The sequence below is a fragment of the Rutidosis leptorrhynchoides genome, chromosome 9 (assembly GCF_046630445.1).
Source record: "Rutidosis leptorrhynchoides isolate AG116_Rl617_1_P2 chromosome 9, CSIRO_AGI_Rlap_v1, whole genome shotgun sequence".
In the NCBI taxonomy this organism is placed as follows: Eukaryota; Viridiplantae; Streptophyta; class Magnoliopsida; order Asterales; family Asteraceae; genus Rutidosis; species Rutidosis leptorrhynchoides.
The window spans coordinates 233,419,124-233,440,527 of record NC_092341.1 but is presented as its reverse complement, the minus strand read 5'-3'; the positions used below and the strand labels follow the sequence as shown (position 1 = coordinate 233,440,527).

At 33.9% G+C, this 21,404-nt stretch overlaps 1 protein-coding gene across 1 annotated transcript; it reads left to right on the top strand.

The window, feature by feature from the left end:
• The first annotated feature begins 274 nt into the window (after positions 1-274).
• On the top strand, positions 275-3,630 carry LOC139865928 (cell division cycle 20.2, cofactor of APC complex-like). The gene is made up of 5 exons (XM_071854037.1): positions 275-744; positions 839-1,111; positions 2,458-2,727; positions 2,808-3,395; positions 3,487-3,630. The coding sequence occupies exons 1-5, from the start codon at positions 649-651 to the stop codon at positions 3,628-3,630; spliced, it is 1,371 nt and encodes a 456-aa protein (XP_071710138.1). The 5' UTR covers positions 275-648.
• The last annotated feature ends 17,774 nt before the right edge of the window (positions 3,631-21,404 follow it).

The following is a 21,404-nucleotide window of genomic DNA, read 5'->3' as shown; positions in this document are numbered from 1 at the left end:
TTTTCCCTCGGAAAATATATGCATGATCATTATGTTTTTAGTTATGCTCGATTAATGTTTTTTTTTTAAGTTAAAAAGAGTTATCATTCTTTAAATTTATCTTCTTTCGTTATATAAAAGTTTTTTGTTTTTGCGAGAGGAAAAAAAAAAAAAAAAAAAAACTTAACAGGCCAGGCCGATTAGATAAACACGGCAAATTTGGAATTCTATGTTGGGGTTAGCCTCTTCCAAATTTGGAATTCTATTTTTAGTCTCTTCCAACCAAAGGCATTGTAGTCACAATGCATAACGGATACACGGCAAATAGAATACTAGCCGTTATTTCAACGCGGTCACGTAACCACCCCCAAATCACCATTCTAAACCCTAGTTTCACATATATAAACCCCCGAAATTATCTCTACGTAGTCTCAAATCGCCCCCAAATCACAATTCTAAACCCTAATTTCACATACAGTCTCAAATCGCTATTATTCTCTCTCTCTTTTTGCAATCTACGCAACTACGATCTCATTGAGTTCTTTAATTTCTGTTTTCTTAATCTCACTTCTGTTATTATTGCATTTTTTTGCCCTAATTTCTTTTTTGCAGGTTTTCGTTTCTTATTTTTTTATATAAATTTTTTATATATCTGTTACTACTAATAGTATGGATGCAGGATCTGTACCTTCTTCAGCTTCCAAGTCACAATCACGTTGCCCTCTTCGCGAACAATTCCTACAGAGACGCAATTCTCGCCAAAACGTAATTTTCTTTACTGTGATTTAGGGTTTTATTTTTCTTCCCTAATTTGGTACTGAATTGGGGTGTATTGTTTATTTGATTGATTGATGTGCAGTTGGATAGATTTATACCAAATAGATCAGCTATGGATTTCGATTACGCTCATTACATGCTAACCGAAGGGATAAAGGTTAAGGAAACCCCATTGAACAGCTCGCCATCCAAGGAGGCGTACAGGAAACATTTGGCGGATTGCTTCAACATGAACAGAACCAGGATTCTTGCTTTCAAGAACAAACCTCCCACGCCTAAAAAATTGATCCCAGATGATTTTTCTTCTCCAGTCCAGCACTCGAAACCAGTAAAGGCCCGCAGATACATTCCTCAGGTAATCATCTACAATATCCATTACTTCTTTGATTAAAACTTGTTTTGTTTTTAAGCCCCAGAATCCAGTTTCATTACTAGATCGCTTCTTTATTAGTTAGATATGTGTAAATGTGTATTGTTTTTTATTGGATAAAGGGGACGTCACCCCGGAATATTGCATATTAGGCATACTAATGGGGATTTTTAATGAAAATCCCAAACCAATACTTATATTACTAGAGTCCCAACAGTTATTACACCTATTCTGCTACAAATAAAACATCCTCTAATGCGTATAATGCAATTACAATTCAATTGGTGACTTATTTTTTTTAGAACAACAAACTCATGACCTCATAGCAGGACTCGAGCTTATGACCTCAGAGGGGCTCCTCGATATGGCTAGGCCAAAGGCCCTTTGGTAATTCAATTGGTGACTTAGTTACTGACTTTTAAGATTCAACGTTCCACATAATATATAAGCTTGTAGACTCTTTGATTTAGTTTGACTTCATTCGACTTCCATCTTGATACTACCATCTGACTTCATATACATAGCACCTTCAAAAAATCTTAATCTCTTCCAAATACAATACCAACCTAAATTCCCCCCCTTTTTTTTTCATTTGCATGGCCTTTATAAGACTCACTAAATAAGCATACAATTCATACTCCGTATCCCGTTCGTCACCTGGTTTAGAATCGTCCATATCAACAAATACTTCTCCTAGAGCATTATAAATATTTTTTGATTCATATTTGCTCAATCCATCTTCACTTTTTTTATCCTTGTCACAAATTTCTTCCACCACATAATCCGTTAAGGTTCACTCACCACCTTTATTCCTCCATGCTTGCTTGTTATTTACAGCTCCCTTTTTACTACTTTTTCTTTTGCCTGCATAATTTCAACTACAACAGGTACATTTTTCACCCTGTTCCATAGAGGCCCACTTCTAAGTCTATCAATAAACCTCTACGTTGAACGTGTTGACCATTCTGCCTAAAAGACCCCTGTTGCACTTGACTTTGACCATCTCTTTGTTGCAAACCCTTAATGCCATTCCCTAAACTTTGCAACTTCTTCATCTTCAGTCCTTGGTCCGGCTCTACATTGCTTAACTGAATGGCCAAAAACTTTACAATATGTACACAATGATATATATGTGTGTATTGTTGTCAAGCAAAAAAATAGAGATTAATTTGTTTGTTTCAATTTCAAGCCCCAAAAACGATGTAATGTTGTTTCTTTACAAGTTGTGTTTTGCATTATTACATTCATATTGGTTTCTTGTATTTATCTGTATAATGCAGTTTAGTTATTAGATTCAAATCTGAGTATTGTATTTTGTTTTTTCTAAATAGACTTCAGAAAGAACATTGGATGCACCAGATATCGTTGATGATTTCTACCTGAATCTACTGGATTGGGGAAGCAAAAATATACTTGCGATTGCTCTCGGAAATACAGTTTATCTATGGGACGCAACAGATGGAAATACGTCAGAGCTTGTCACCATTGATCATGAAAGTGGGCCCGTGACAAGTGTCAAATGGGCGACCGATGGCAACCACATCTCAGTTGGATTAAACAATTCTGATATCCAACTATGGGATTCCACTTCTAACCGATTGGTAATCATAATCTGATCTGTGTTGACTTTGTATTTTTATGATTTGACCCGTGTTGACCCTATTTTTTTGAATTGGAACAGTTAAGAACATTGAGAGGCTGTCACGAGTTTCGTGTTGGAGCAATGGATTGGAACAACCATATACTCACAACGGGAGGTATGCACGGTCGGATTGTGAACAATGACGTTAGAATAAGATCACATATAGTCGAGACGTACTCGGGCCACCACCAAGAAGTTTGCGGGTTAAAATGGTCAGATTCGGGTCAACAATTAGCCAGTGGTGGAAACGATAATCTTGTTCACATTTGGGACCGGTCAATGGCTTCTTCGGTTAATAATGGCCCAACTCGATTTCTTCATCGGCTCGTGGATCATATTGCGGCGGTGAAAGCCCTTGCGTGGTGTCCGTTTCAGGCTAACCTTCTTGCTACAGGCGGTGGTGGTGGTGATAAGTGTATCAAGTTTTGGAACACACACACGGGTGCATGTTTGAACTCGGTTGACACAGGGTCACAAGTGTGTGCACTTTTATGGAGCAAGAATGAGCGTGAGCTGCTGAGCTCACATGGGTTCACTCAGAACCAGCTGACTCTATGGAAGTACCCGTCTATGGTTAAGATGGCTGAGCTCACTGGTCATACATCCAGAGTTCTTTTCATGGCACAGGTATAATAGTCAGACTCAAAAGTCAACACTTAATTAAATTAATTAAAAGTCAACACTTGATTAATAATAAATATAATGACATGTTTTGCAGAGCCCAGATGGATGTACAGTTGCATCTGCAGCAGGAGACGAGACGTTGAGATTTTGGAATGTTTTTGGGCAGCCTGAAGTTGCTGCAAAAGCTGCACCTAAAGCCAATTCTGAGCCATTTGCTAACGTCAACCGTATTCGTTGAATGAATATATGCTTTATATAACTACATTGCCCCATTAGCCTGTGAATGTGTATATAATGGTAAATCCACATATCTGAAAGACATAATCTTGTAAATCACAGTTTGATATAGTGGAAGAAGTTCTTGATGGTATTTTTCCTTCACTTTGAAGGTTTTACACATCAAAAAATATCTGGTGTAGCTCTACTTATTTAGTCATTTACTTTCGTGTTGAGTAGATCTTATATTGGATATAATTGACAGTTCAGTGCATGCGAATGAGTTTACAGTAACAAAATATTTGAGGTGTGATATAATTTTGATCCTTCTGTGTAAAAATAAATTTGGCTATGATGTTTATGTGTCACATTTCTTTACCGTGTGAGGTGTAGAGAGGTTCATTAGTCAAGCACGTACAACAATTTTTGTCTCACTTACACAAGCTAACGAAAGCTATATACAACACCTGTATGAAAGTTGGTACCGTTAATGTAATGTCATATGTATCTATTGTAAGTATAAAAAGCTGTTTAACTGTCAATACCGGAAAGTATTGTCATTCGGTTTACACCATACATTACCGAGACTATGATATGGAGTTGAATTTGATTTTTTTAGACTAGTGGTTATGTGGTGTTAGATTTCAATCTGACTATGAGTTGGTAAAATTTGACGCTCCTAACGCCTATTATGGTTATGGGGCGTCAAATTTGATTTTTTGGGGCTTCAATTTTGTATCTAACTAGCAAAAAAAGGTGGCGTCAGATTTCTTTTAACTAATTAAATCTCGCCAAATTTTTTATAATTTATTTATCTTATTTTTTTCACTCAACTTTCAGCTATATTTTTAACACATCACATAAAATCTTTTAACTCATATTTAACACCCAAATTGACACTCACGATAGCACAACTTCAAAATTTAACTACGACGTCACAGTCAAAATCTTCTCTCCTTCATTAAACACTAAATTTGTCTTCATGTTAAAGTCACATTAATGGGTGATCTTAAAGGAGAGAGAAGAATTTGACTGTAATGTACGAATTTTGAGGTTTTGTTGTGGTGAATAAAATGCATAATATAATTTCATAAATTAAATTGCTATAAATCTGAATTATATAAAATAAATAAATAACATTTAATTATAATTAACAATCAAGAATGAATAAAGTACGTAATATAATTTCATAAATTAAATTCCTACAAATATAAATTATATAAATTAAAATTCAATAAATAAATTATTCATAAGATTACATAAGTCTAAAATTCATGTACGAAAATTAGGAGGAAAGTATCAAATATGTTCGACGAATTGTCCCCTAATTGACCATCCACCCGTTTGTCTCATATTTCTCTCTTCCTCTATCTCTAACACGTCGGATTTTGATCAATGGGTTAAGCATGTATTTTCTCCTCAATCGAACTAATAGAGAATCTATTGTTCTCTTGTATTATATTGTCTAATATTACACAAATGTATGTCACCCTTCGCATCATATTCACACTCATAGCTCAAGAAGATGTATTCAAAATAGCAAACTGACCTTGAAGTACCACAAAAGTTCACTCAAGATCTTTTCGGAAACTTGCTAGAAGTTTCCTAAATTTGGCTTGTGGCTTGTCAGTTAACACCACCACCCTTTGACAAGTGTGTCTCAAGCAGTGGCGAGTTTAAGAAGAGGGTTACGGGTCTTGTGACACCACTAGTTTTTCGAAATTTATTGCAAATTTTTTTTTTTATTAGTATATGACACCACTAAATATAATAATGGGACCCCATAAATTTTTAGTGATTATAGTTTGCTAGGTTTGACTAATAAAGTATTTGAAATTAGCCTACTTATAGTTTGATCAAATGCATATAAGTGGATCATTTGAGTAGATTAACCATATATTATGTTATGGAATGATATAGATTGTTTTTTGACACTTTAATGTAAATATTACTCCTATAAAATACTCCATCCGTTATATATATATTTAGTTGTTCCCACACAATACACCTATAGTTTAAGAAAATGTTATAAAAGTTATACTTTTTATTTATTTTTCAGTTTTACTCTTACTTTTTCCTTTTTTAATTCTATCTACATACATTAAAGGCATAATATAACTTAATTTTTTTATTATTTTCTATTTATGGAAGTGGACAATCAATTTGGAACATCTCAAAATAAAATTTTGAACTATAAATTAGAAACGGAGAGAGTAACATTATAATGACAATAGTAAAAAATACGAACAACCTTATATTTTGCGAGTATTATCCAATTTTATGTTTGTGTTTTGAGCGCGATCCGACCCGACTCGAGTTGACCCGACAAATTCAACATTTTGTGCAAGAAAGTTATCAAATAAAATTTTGGGACCCCATTGAGTTTTGATTCTAGAATCGCCATTGGTCTCAAGGATATATATCATCGGTTAGGCAGTAACTTTTGGTATTATGATGCACATTTATCTCAAGTAATACATGTGGAACAATGTCTCTTTTAAGTGCAACAAAAAAATCGAAGACACTCAAAATATTAATATCATTATATAATTTCATCTTTGAGATCAGATTGAAAAATTATATCGTAAGATTCCGTTGTATAATTTCTTAAAAATTTGTAGAATATATACAACTAAGAGAGAATGAGATAAAGTTATGTGAAAATAGCGAATAATAGATGTGGTATTTATAATTGAACATAGTTATTGAAAAAGTAGCCGTTTGGAGCTATTTGGAAACGACTATAATATCTAAACCAATCATAAGTCGCCACATGGATATCACGCTCCCTTTTTTGTCCTTTGATATTGAAACTGACACCACCAAGGTGCTTGCCTGAATGGGATCAAGGGATTTCGAACTTTGAGGTCTTACTGCGGGTGACTCGGGTTCGAATCCCGGCAGGGGTTTTACCTTCCCTCGCAATATTCAAGTGTGCGTTTTACTGGTTGGTATTGTTCGAGTTGATGAGTTTCTTCTGGAAGGTGTATTCGTGGAGATGATCGGGTGGTTGGCGTATTCAAGTATGAGATTTCATGCTTGACACATATAAGCCTCTGTCAATGACTAAAAATGCCGTTTGAACAAAAATTGAAACTGACACCCAGAGCACGTTAGATATCACGCTCCCCTACTTATATGACATCCCTTACATACCACAATTTTTATTGATGGTTTGTTTTTCTCTTGTGTAAATATAGCTCATGTGTGTCACTCTTTCGATATGACCGGTGTTCAAATTTGTTTTTCTAACCAATTTTGTTTTTCTATTGGTCAGAGATGATTTGTGAGTTGAATATTAATGGTGTATCCTATCGTATACACGCATAAAGGCATAATATTCGCATGAAATTAGTATCAGGAACATTGGGAACAACAGTTTTGTGAAACTGTCCGTCCAGCGTTCTCCTCTGTGCAGGCTGCCTCCGTCATGCGTAAGCCCTGAAGGCCGCTTAGCGCTTAAGCCCTGACCGGAGAGCGTCACATCCAGCGTAAATATCGGATCACGAATAACAGAATGCAGCATCATCTGACACGTGTCCCCGAGTACTCCGGTGGATCTATCACTATAAATAGACCTCTTGGGTCGTCATTTTACACATTGAGACACTCTGATAATTTGTGACCAGAGATTTCACCTTTCTCTTTCACATAGAATTTTCTCTCACTAGAAGTCATCCGGCTAGTAGCTCAACGCTCAGCGGACAAAGATTGATTAAGCCACCCCACAGATTTCTATATCTGTGATCCGGGTCTGCAGGGATTATTTTCCGAGGGTAAACATCAATCGGCAACATTCCCCCACTTTTAGCTAGATACTTCTAATATTTGTGCTGACACACTAAGTCTTACCTCATAAGAAAATAGGTGTCAACAATGGCGCTATCTACTAATGTTAAGAACACGCGGAACGGAAAAGGAACAAAAACAACTGAAGCCCCATCCACAAGCGTACTCGAAACATTCAACAATCCATTAACCGAAAGAATGACAACTTATTTGCCAATGCCTGAAGAGGATGCACCTGTTCAGCCACCGGAAGGCACAATTGAAGAAACAGTAACTGAAACCGCAGAAAGGCTTAAACATTTGGCCACTAATCCAGGGAAAAGGCCAATAATCGAAGAAACAACAACCAAAAGTGCAGAAAGGCGTCAAAATTTCGTTCTTAATCCAGAGAAGCGACCATTGATGCAACCACGAGGATGTCAACCATTTACATCTTTTCGACGGATGACGGATGGTAAAGACAAGCAAATCATGAAGAAGCAATCTATATCAAAGTACAAGTAATCCAGAATACTTGACAAGTTGGGCAGTCTTATTGATGATTCTGAAGATGATAATGAATTGAGCTATATTGGCAGTGATTCTGAAGAAGAGAATGATGAGAAAGAGGAGTTCATGTCTGAGAAGAGAGCAACATTACTTTTAAACGGAATCCTTAAGCAGACAGCTCCGCCGTCCGCGCTGTGGCTGTAGATAATTTTTTCGCTCTAATTACTGGAGAGCAAGCTACAAAGCCGCCAACTATGGCAGAATCCACTCAGTGCTTCATTGATCGAATTGCTAACTATTCGTTACCCAGAAATCTTGGCATTCCGGCAATTGGAGTATATGATGGTACTACAGATCCTGAAGATTTTCTTACCATGTTTGAAGGTGCAATGAGGTTGCAGCATTGGGATGATGAAGTAGCTTGTCATATATTTCCTATGGTGTTGCAGAAAATGGCAAGGGAATGGTTTGCTAGTTTACCGTCAAGAAGTATAACAAGTTATTTGGACCTTCGTGCAAAGTTTGTTATGCAGTATCAAAATCTTCGTAGCTGCACTTTGACACATCTTGATGCACATGAAATAACGATGCATCATAACGAATCCTTGAGTAATTTCACGAAGAGATACACGCTTGAAGCGCAAAAAATACCTGACTGTCCAGTGTCGCAACTAGTATCTGGTTTTATTTTCTGTTTGGATCAACGAAGATTTAGTGCACTTGTTCATACATTAAGGTATGACCTACCAAAAACTCTGCACCAGGCATTGGAAGTTGCACAAAAGCATGTCCGAGCCGGCGAGCGAGGACCAAGCAAGTTTGATAGTAACAACAACAGTACCAAACCGCACAACGGAGGACGGTACTTTGATCGAAACCAAAGGAGAAATGACAATTCCAATGGCGGATGGAGAGGCAACAACCATCCCAATGATTTTCACCATAACATGAGGCCCTTAGAGAGACATCCGTTGATAATGGCATTAACCAAAACTCCTAAGGAGATTCTTTTCACTGAACCTATTCGGTCTGCTTTCAATCCTCCAGCACCTATAGAGGAAAGAGATGGCCCAAGAAGTGAATTATGGTGTGACTTTCATGAGGCGTGGGGTCATGACACAGATAATTGCAAGTCTTTGATGAGGGAAATCATTGCAAAGATTAAGGTAGGGGAGTTAAATCACTTGTTACCAGGAAAGCAATACAGAAGAAATGATCTTAAAAATAAATTTGCATGGCAGAAAAATGATGGTCGAAGAGGACGTCGGGATGAGAATAGAAGAAGGGAAGAGCATGTCGGAAAAGAAAACAAAAACCAATACGGAGAGCGCGAACCAACTCCAGACTTGGTAATCAAAATGGTGTGGTTCAATTATGGTTGCTATGAAGATGGTGAGCAATCAGACAACAATGTTGAAAGCTGGAGATATGCTCCAATCATTTTTCAACCAATTCAAAATTGGACTTTATCCGTCCAGCCAGTGGTCATATCAGCAGTCATTGCAAACAAGTTCATCAGCCGTATCTACACGGATACAGACAGCGAAGCTGACATCATCTATTGGCATTGTTTGAGAACTTTCCCAAGGCACATACAGGATAGGGCTACGCGGACAAATTTGAAGGTTTCAGGATTGACAGGAACACCGGTTGAAATGTCCCGTTCATATTGATTATAAACGTTCCATATTAATTGATTTCGTTGCGAGGTTTTGACCTCTATATGAGACGTTTTTCAAAGACTGCATTCATTTTTAAAACAACCATAACCTTTATTTTATCAATAAAGGTTTCAAAAGCATTACGTAGATTATCAAATAATGATAATCTAAAATATACTGTTTACACGCGATCATTACATAATAGTTTACAATAGAAATATATTACATCGACATATGTTTCTTGAATGCAGTTTTTACACAATATCATACAAACATGGACTCCAAATCTTGTCCTTATTTTAGTATGCAACAGCGGAAGCTCTTAGTATTCACCTGAGAATAAACATGCTTTAAACGTCAACAAAAATGTTGGTGAGTTATAGGTTTAACCTATATATATCAAATCGTAACAATAGACCACAAGATTTCATATTTCAATACACATCCCATACATAGAGATAAAAATCATTCATATGGTGAACACCTGGTAACCGACATTAACAAGATGCATATATAAGAATATCCCCATCATTCCGGGACACCCTTCGGATATGATATAAATTTCGAAGTACTAAAGCATCCGGTACTTTGGATGAGGTTTGTTAGGTCCAATAGATATATCTTTAGAATTCGCGTCAATTAGGGTGTATGTTCCCTAATTCTTAGATTACCAGACTTAATAAAAAGGGGCATATTCGATTTCGATAATTCAACCATAGAATGTAGTTTCACGTACTTGTGTCTATTTTGTAAATCATTTATAAAACCTGCATGTATTCTCATCCCAAAAATATTAGATTTTAAAAGTGGGACTATAACTCACTTTCACAGATATTTCCTTCCTCGAAAATAAGACTTGGCCACGGATCGATTCACGAACCTATACAAATATGTACATATATATCAAAGTATGATCAAAATATAATTACAACCATTTTTATTATGTTGTAAAGATTTGAATGTATTAAGTCAGCTGTCCTCGTTAGTAACCTACAACTAGTTGTCCACAGTTAGATGTACATAAATAAATCGATATATATTATCTTGAATCAATCCACGACCTAGTGTATACAGTCTCAGGCTAGATCACAACTCAAAGTATATATATTTTTGGAATCAACCTCAACCCTGTATAGCTAACTCCAACATTACTGCATATAGAGTGTCTATGGTTGTTCCAAATAATATATATACATGGGTCAATATGATATGTCAAAACATTTACATACGTGTCTATGGTATCCCAAGATTACATAATATATTAGAATACATGTATAATACAATATAAGTTAGTTAGGATATGATTTGTATAGATTTGTTAAACATTTCCCGTAGCTAAAAAGATCAAAAATATCCAATCTTGTTTTACCCATAACTTCTTCATTTTAAATCCGTTTTGAGTGAATTAAATTGCTATGGTTTCATATTGAACTCTAATTTAAGAATCCAAATAGAAAAAGTATAGGTTTATAGTCGAAAATTTAAGTTACATGTCAATTACTAAAGAGGTAGTCATTTCCGTCGAAAGAACGACATCTTGATGACCATTTTGAAAAACATACTTTAACTTTGAGTTTAACCAAGATTTTTGGATATAGTTTCATGTTCATATGAAAAATCATTTTCTCAGAAGAACAACTTTTAAATCAAAGTTTATCATAGTTTTTAATTATCCAAACCAAAACAGCCCCCCATTTCACTACGACGGCGTATATCCGATTTTATGGTGTTCATCGTGTTTCCAGGTTTTAAATCATTAAGTTAGCATATCATATAGATATAGAACATGTGTTTAGTTGATTTTAAAAGTCAAGTTAGAAGGATTAACTTTTGTTTGCGAACAAGATTAGAATTAACTAAACTATGTTCTAGTGATTACAAGTTTAAACTTTCGAATAAGGTAGCTTTATATGTATGAATCGAATGATATTATGAACATTGATGTGTGCGAGGTGGTGTATAAAATAGTTATTAATTTTGCAAGGAAATACTATTAAATACGATACAATTTTACACAAGTGATTTATTTATTTATAGAGTCGATATACTTAAACCTTGCTACAACACTTATAGGCAGTGTACCTAATCATACAGTAGTGTAGTTTTTAGTAAGTCCAGTACGTTCCACAGGGATCTTTAACCAAGCTTAATGCTATATTTTTAACTTATAATTGTAAAAATACAAAAATATATATAAGTAGTAGTATTATTATAAAAGGGGGTTTTTACCATTTAATGACCGGTTTGTCGATTTTAAAACTTTAGTCGCAGTTAAAACCTAATGTAAAATATTAAATATATAAAAGACTTAATTTAAAGCGTAAAGTAAATAACGATAATGAAATTGCGATAAATAAAAGTGCGATAAAATAAAATTGCGATAATTAAAGATAACGATAATTAAAAGTGCAATTAAATAAAATGACAATAAATAAAAGTGCGATAATTAAAAGTGCAATTAAATATGAAATAAAAGAATTATACTTATTTAAACTTCCGTAATCATGATGTTTGACGTGTTGTTTTTAGTTTATTCCCATGTGTTAATTGTCCTTTGTCCTGGATTATTTAATATGTCCATACGGATTTGTCCATAATAGTCCATCAGTCATAATCATAAATTGCGGAAGTCTTCGTCAAATTATTCTTATTCCCGAAGTCAAATATTCCAACTAATTGGGGATTCGAATTGTAACAAGGTTCTAATACTTTGTTTAATGAATACACCAGGTTATCGACTGCGTGTAAACCAAGGTTTTACTACTTTGTTAACAATTACACCAATTACCCTTGAATGTAATCCACCCCGGTTTCAACAAGTCTATTAACTATTAATCCAGTTCCGTGCCCGGTAAAATGAACAATTATTGGTATTTATAGATATCCTGCCCACCGTGCCCAGTCAAGCGTATGTGGTTATATATAAATACGTCAAATTATAAGTCTATATATTAAATTAACGAGGTATCATTTAGTTAATATAAAGCCCATTAATAGCCTATAGTCTAATTTTCACAAGTGTCGTTCTTTTATCCAAACCCCAATTATGGTCCAAAGCCCAATTACCCAATTTTAGTATTTAGCCCAACATCACGATTACTTAGGCATTAAATAAGCATAATAATAACTTAGCTACGAGACATTCAATTAAAAAGGTTGAACATAACTTACAATGATTAAAAATAGCGTAGCGTTACACGGACAGAATTTCGACTTACACCCTTACAACATTCGCTAACATACCCTTATTATTAGGATTAAAATTAAAATTAAAATTAAAATTATAATATAAATATAAATATATATACGTTGAGTGATGGAAGAGAAAAAGATGGTTTTAATCGATCACCAAACTGCGAATTTATAGGCATGTGGCCAGCCACCTACTGCCATGCGATCGCATGGAAAATGCTCTTCGATCGCATGGCCCCTTTTTCCAGCTCACATGAGCTTGTTTCTATCTTGCCGACGGTTTTAAATATAATATATAATATATACATAATTTTAAGAATTATTTAAATATTATATTATATTTATGTGCATAGTTGACTTGTAATTTTTAGTCCGTTGCATCGAGCGTTGAGAGTTGACTTTGGTCCCGGTTCCGGATTTTCGAACGTCCTTGCGTATAATTTAATATCTTGTACTTTGCGTTTCGCGTCTTGTACTCTTGTAATTTTGAGACGTTTCTTATCAATAATTGGAACCACTTTGATTGTATTTTGTACTTTTGAGCTTTTTGGTCATTTGCGTCTTCAATTCGTCGAATCTATCTTTTGTCTTCACCTTTTATTATTTAAACGAATATCACTTGTAAATAGAACAGCTGCAACTAAAAGCTTATCTTTCTTGAGGGATAATGCTATTAAATATATGTTCGTTTTTAGCATTATCAAATATTTCCAAACTTGAGCGTTGCTTGTCCTCAAGCAATATAGTCTTGAAATAAAAATACTAGAATCACTTCTTTATTCTTCACACTTTGTATATCAGTGATTTCTATACGGCGGTATAAACAATGGTAGTAACGATGTGGTTTACAGTCCCACATGACTATAAAAATTTAGATCCTTAAGGAAATTGGATCTTTATGAAAACATTTGATCTTTTGAAAATTCAATCTAGTTTTTACCCTAGATAAGTTTTCCGGAATAACCCTTCACCGGTGTTTTACAAATTGTTTTTGTGGGTTTGGTGGGTTTCATATTTGAAAATTTTAGCTCAAAACTTGCGGTTTTGTGTCACCCATTTGCTAACCTTGTATTGGGAAAGCAACACGTCCAGTTTACTTGCTTCGTATATTACCTTTCGGTAAACTACCGTCCGGTTGTAAAGGAAAGCGTTGAACAAGCAACTGTTAAGGCAATATCCCCTGACATGCTTTTAATTATGGTCTATAACGTGTCGGATGCAATTACTGTGATGGCCCCGTCAAAACACTTAACGGCTCCGTCACTTGGTCCCACAGCTTGATCGAACTTAAATGAATTTAACAAACGACATTGCATTCTTTTATTTCAAAAGTTTCCCAAAAAGGAAAGCATACCAAAATATGTAGTTTAAAAGTAACCCAACATATTAATAATCCAAAGTTGACACAAAACATTGTCAACAACCCACAAGTATTAATTATTCAAAAACCGAATGCAAGCCAAAGTTTCATAAATTGTTTCATTAAAATATGCCCAAATGCATGCAGACTCTTCTAAATACAGAGGAAGCATCACATAAACTCAAGTACTGATGTCGTAGCGTGGGGGTACGAAATAGTTTATATTTTTACTAGGAAATACTATTAAATATGCTACAATTTTACATAAGTTTTAATTATTTATTTACAAATGGGATATACCTAAACCTTGCTACAATACTATAGGCAGTGTACCTAATCGTACAGTAGTGTAGTTTTTAGTAAGTCCGGTTCGTTCCACAGGGAAAATCTTTAAACAAAGCTTAACGCTATATTAGTTTAAATTTATAAAAATACAAATATATATATATAAGTAATATTATTATTATAAAGGGGGGTTTTTACCGTTTAATGACCGGTTTGTCGATTTTAAAACTTTAGTCGCAGTTAAAACCAAAATTAAAAATAAATACAAGACTTAATGTAAAGTAAATAACGATAATGAAATTGCGATAAATAAAAGTGCGATAAAATAAACTTGCGATAATTAAAAAGTACGATAATTAAAAGTGCAATTAAATACAATAACAATAAATAAAAGTGCGATAATTAGAAGTGCAATTAAATATAAAATACAGGAAATTAAATATGAAATAAAAGAATTATGCTTATTTAAACTTCCGTAATCATGATGTTTGACGTGTTGATTTTAGTTTTATGCCCATGGGTTACTTGCCCTTTGTCCTGAATTATTTAATATGTCCGTCTGGTTTTTGTCCATAACAGTCCATCAGTCATAAATATAAAGTGCGAGTGTCCTCGTCAAATTATTCTTATACCCGAAGTTAAATATTCCAACTAATTGGGGACTTAAACTGTAACAAGATTTTAATACTTTGTTTAATAATTATACCAGGATGTCGACTGCGTGTAACCCAAGGTTTTAATACTTTGTTATCAGTTATGCCAAGTGTCCTTGTACATAATTTCACCCCTGTTTTAATAATTCTAGTGGTTATTAATCCATTCTCGTGTCCGGTTAAATGAACGATTATTCGTACATATAAATACCCTGCCCATCGTATCTGATCGAGTGTATATGGTTATTTATAGGGACGTCCAATTGTAAATCTTTATATTAAAATTAACAAACTATCATTTAGTTAAACAAATATAAAGCCCATTAATAGCCCATAGTCTAATTTCCACAAGTGTCGTTCTTTTGTCCAAACCCCAATTATGGTACAAAGTCCAATTACCCAATTTTAGTAATTAGCCCAACATCATAATTACTTCGTTTTAAATAAGCATAATAATAACTTAGCTACGAGACATTAATGTAAAAAGGTTGAACATAACTTACAATGATTAAAAATAGCGTAGCATTACACGGACAGAATTTCGACTTACACCCTTACAACATTCGCTAACATACCCTTATTATTAGAATTAAAATTAAAATTAAAATTAAAATTAAAATATAAATATATATATATATTACGTATATATTGAGAGAGAGATAGATTATATGATATTAAAACTCGTCGAACTGCGTTGGCTTTTATAGGGAATTGAGTCCAGGGGAACTCCGCGACTCGCGGCATTTTCCTTCTTCAAACTCCGCAACTCGCGGAGTTTGATTTTACAGCTCACCCAGCTTTGGCTCTTTGTTTGCCGACGGATTTTTAATATAAATATAATATATAAATAATTTTAAGAATTATTTAAATATTATATTATATTTATGTGCATAGTTGACTCGTAATTTTTAGTCCGTTGTGTCGAGCGTTGAGAGTTGACTCATGTCCCGGTTCCGAATTTTCGAACGTCCTTGCGTACAATTTAATATCTTGTACTTTACGTTTTGAATCTTGTACTCTTGTAATTTCGAGACGTTTCTTATCAATAATTGGAACCTCTTTGATTGTACTTTGTACTTTTGAGCTTTTTTGTCGTTTGGGTCTTCAATTCGTCGAGTCTGTCTTTTGTCTTCACCTTTTATTATTTAAACGAATATCACTTGTAAATAGAACAATTGCAACTAAAAGCTTGTCTTTCTTGAGGAATAATGCTATGAAATATATGTTCGTTTTTAGCATTATAAATATTCTCACACTTGAGCGTTGCTTGTCCTCAAGCAATATAGTCTTGAAATACTAGAATCACTTCTTTATTCTTCACACTTTGTACATCAGTGATTTCTATACGGCGGTATAAACAATGGTAGTAACGATATGGTTTACAGTCTCACATGATTATAAAAATTTAGATCCATTAAGGAAATTGGATCTTTATGAAAACATTTGATCTTTTGAAAATTAAATCTAGTTTTTACCCTAGATAAGTTTTCCGGAATAACCCTTCACCGGTGTTTGCAAATTTTTTTTGTGGGTTTGGTGGGTTTCAGATTTGAAAATTTTAGCTTAAAACTTGTGGTTTTGTGTCACCCACTTGCTAACCTTGTATTAGGAAAGCAACACGTCCAGTATACTTTTTCCATATATTATCTTTTGGTAAACTACCGTCCGGTTATAAAGGAAAGCGTTGAACAAGCAACTGTTAAGGCAATGTCCCCTGACATGCTTTTAATTATGGTCTATAACGTGTCAGACGCAATTACTATCCTTGGTAGGAGCAATAGTAAAGCTCACCCTTATAATTTTTTGGGCTGGCACAAGGTCCTGTCTTCGACCATGCTATGCAACCACCGTTCTTACGGTTGACACCTGATTTGGTTCAGGTGACCTAATGAATTCCAGGTGAATTCCTAGGATTTTACGTTCAAAGGTAATGAACACATTGAAAATGGGTTTTCAGAAAACAAATCGGTTTATAATTTGATCAAAATATTTTCTCGTTCAAGCTCGAGTTTAGATATCATTGAATTCCATGAGTTTGAATTCTCAATCTTTAAGGTCAATCTCAAGGATTGAGTAATATCAGTCTTAAAAGCTGATTTTTGATCTTTAAGGAGATTATCCTTTCTGGGGATCTGATTCATTAGTCTTATCCAGCTAATTTGCACGGTGCCCCCCATTGTATGAGATAAATCCTTCTCATGGTTAGGATAAATCTGACCACTTGGCGACCATGTTTTATGCTGAGGTCCGTGGATTTCCTGCAGATTTTAGAGATGACTTTTCTAGATTTTTCATCAACCTACAGCTGGTCTGGACGATAACTTCATGACCTAAATCAAGAAGTGCGTGTCTTTTTAGGAAGACTTTACTTCCTTTTAATGATGGAATTGATTCATCGTGTAGATCCATCTTTCATTACAGTAAATCGGGTAAAACAGTTAATTTAGTCCAAAACAAAAGTATTTTCAATTATTTGCTACAGAAATATGTGACATATGTTTAAGATAACTTGGTAATTTTTCTCACAATTGGCTTTTATTTTCCTTTTTATTGTCCTCTATTCCATTTTAAATGAATTTTAACATTTTGGTTTGTTTCTCAATTTATGTCCTTTCCGAGGTAACAATAATTTCGGTGTTAATACCTAATTTTATCATTCATAAATATGTATAAACATGATTTTGAGTTCATTTAATTGAAAATCTTTACTAGAATTGGGTAGTCAGTATATAAGACTAGGGCTGTTCTTTATTATCAGAGAGCACTAGATTCTAATACAACTACTGCTTTACTAGTATTTTTAATGGTAACCAAGTGTTTAAGATAAAAAATTTTAAAAATCCGAAAGAATTTAACCCCTTCCCACACTTAAGATCTTGCAATGCCCTCATTTGCAAGAAATCAGTAACAATTTAAATTATTGAGGGTGATTAGCGTAGAAATGATTAAATTTTACCAAAGTTTCCAAACATATTGTTGTTTGTGTTGAATGATAAATGGTGCACATCATTTGTTCATTCCGTCTTGTTGTTATTTCACATATATTTTGCATCTTGTCGTCAAAATTAGTTGCTTTTACTGAACTTAATGCCAGTCTTTGAAAATGCGTTGTTTTACCCTGTTGTGTACATAAGATAAACTGCAAACATATATACATATTTTTGAAGTTTGGTATATTACCCCACATTCAAAAATTATTAAAATCTAATAAAAAAATTAGAAAATTATAAAAACTATTACAATATTAACATAAGTATTAAATGTATCAACATTACAAATAATAAAATAAATAAAACTAAGTAGACTAGGGATGATACTGATACCAGTAGGGGTTCCATGCATAACCGTATGTGTTATAGAATGCTTCGGCTGGGTTATACGTAGGATACGGTGGTTGGATCTCTATAGACCAGAGAGGAAATATGGGCGATGGAGTAGGAATATAGTTTCTACCTACATGTTGGCAATGAGCTATGATTTGGTTTTGATGAACTTGCCAATCTTCAAATGCTCTATGTCTAGCATTTTCATACTCTTGTGAAGCTATAAACCTTTGCATTTCTGTCATTTCATTTCCCCCTCCCACATTACCTGGCTGTTGGTTTCTCTCAACCTGTGGATGTCTACCATTATATCGTACTGCGGCGTTATTTCGCCTCTTCAAAACTTTAGCACCATAGTATACATTTAAACCAATTGTATCGTGGGGTTCTGGTTCTTCGATTAATAATCCCCCCCCGACTTATATCCACACCGAGATATTCAGCAATCAAAGTAATAAATATACCACCTCCTATTATGCTATGCGGTCTCATCCCCCTAACCATAGCTGATAAATAATAACCCATACAATAAGGTATACTTACAGTGCTTTGTGGGTCTCGAATACACATGTGGTAAAACAAATCCTGTTCATTTACCTTTTCCTTATTCTTACCTCTTTGTGTAATCGAATTAGATAAAAACCTATGAATTACTCTTAACTCTGCTCTATCTATATCCAAATAAGAGTAATTTCCCCCTTTAAATCGGTGATGGCTAGTCATTTGACTCCATACACCATGCGTATCAAAATTATCATCAATTTTCCTACCGTTCAATATCAATCCTCTACAATCGGCAGATGCTAACTCCTCAGGCGTATATATACGTAAGGCCTGAGCCATGTCTAGTAGAGACATGTGGCGCATCGAACCTCCTAACAAAAATCTAATAAAAGATCGATCGGTTAAACTAGCTACCCGATCATTTATTTCTATACTACACAATTCTTCACACCATACTTTATATACAGGTCTACGCATGTTGAATAATCGTACCCAATCGTTAAAAGTAGAATTACCATACCTCTGTGTAAGTAATTCCCTAATTGGCCCGGCCAATTCTACAGCTTCTAACGGTTCCCATTCTATTACCCTAGGTACTTCAACAGCTTTAGAATGAAGAGTATGCATGCCCCTTTGGTATTTTGGATAATCTATCCAAAGTCTGTCAAATCTCAAGTTCGGGTGCAAATCTTCCAAGTGCATATCTGAAAATGTCATAACTGGATGAGGTATATCTTGTTTATAATAGCTATCAACATCCTGTTGTTCCGCATTCTCAGGAGGAGCATTGCGAGCTTGGGATGAAGATTCACCCCTTTCAGTTTGCAAAACACATCAAACACAATTTTTGTGCATCCAAATATTCATTAGTGTCAGCAAAATCATCAATCAAAATAATTACAATGACATGTCCAATTTATATCAAACTTATGCTCATTTTCATATTTTTATCAAATCTACACTTTTTCAAATAAGCATATACGAAAATGATCACCAAGTTCATAAGCATTCAACTCAAATAACATGTCAAAATAATCATTACTAGCAATTAAACAAGTTTCAAATGGCATTATCTCTCAAAAATCAAGTTCATGAATTTTAGACTTGAAAAAGTCCACTTTAATTCTCAAAATCATGTTTAGGATCAAAGTTTGGATCATTTAACTACCTAAACATGTTATACTACTTAATTTAGCAATAATTCATGACAAAAATCGGCCATAACCTGTTTATATCAAAAAGCCCCAAATTTGCTCAAGAACACAAACCCTAGATTAATCAAAATTTGAAGTTTAAGGCTTCTAATCATGTTAAATAGCATCAATCTAGGTTATACAAGCATAATACACAAGCAATTTAAGCATAATTACACTAAAAAGCATTAAAATCGAATTGGGGAAAAAATTGCTCAAGAACACTAATTTTCGGATTAAATGGTGTTTAGGTGTAGAAATTTACCGTTTTTCTTGAGTAATTCCTTGATAGCATCCTTCTCAACATGATTTTAGTAAAAGATTTGATGATTTTCGGTGAAAAAATTCGATTTTGGGAGTAATTTTTTGGTATTTTTTGCAGTTTATGTGGGTGTTGTGTGTGGACTGAGCTGATTCCAGCGTTTTTATTTTTTTTCTGTAATTTCTGAACTCCGCGAGTCGCGGTGATTTTGCCCATCAAACTCCGCGAGTCGCGGTGCTTTTTTTATTTATTTATAAATCTTAACTTATAAAACAAATATAAAATAAATTTAAAATTTTGTTTTCCTTTGTTTTAGGACGAGGTCGTTTCGGATCGATGTCCTAGTCCGTCATTCGACAAAATTTTAAAATTTGTCTTTTTATAGCGATTGTTTTAAAAGCTAAGATTTTTGGGTTTTTTAATGTTTTTGGCATACTTTAATTCAATAAGATTAAAAATAATGATAATAAAAGTTCTCGTCCCTCCCTCGGGTAAAGTAATTTCGGTTCTAAGACCTAGTCTTCAACTTACGACGAATTTTAAAAATCATATTTTTAACTTAGCGACATAAAGTAAATTTTTGTTTTTAAATTCACACCAAACTTAATTAAAAATTCATATTATAAATTCACACCAAACTTATATTATATTTTTGTTTTTCTACATACAAACTTATATTAAAAAGATTAATTTTTCAAATATTTATAATTTTAAATAGATTGATTTAAAAAGTTTACAATATTATTTTAATTTTTATATATTAATTTTAAAACATAGTAAAAATAAAATTAAAAATCTTTTTGGCTTTTTATCCCACTTTAATCAATCAAATATTATCAAAAACATACGCCCCTCTTTTCGGTAAAGTAATTTCGGTTCCATGACCTAATTTAACTCATGACGAATTTTTGAAATATTTTGGGTTGATTGATTAAAGATATTTATACCTTAAGAATAAACGTTAAATTTCGCAGTGATGTAATAAATTTTTGTATGATATCAACAATTTCGGTCGCCAAACCTAATTTTATTGAATACCAATTTAATACTTTATAGCGAACAAATTAGCGTTTATTATCAAAAGG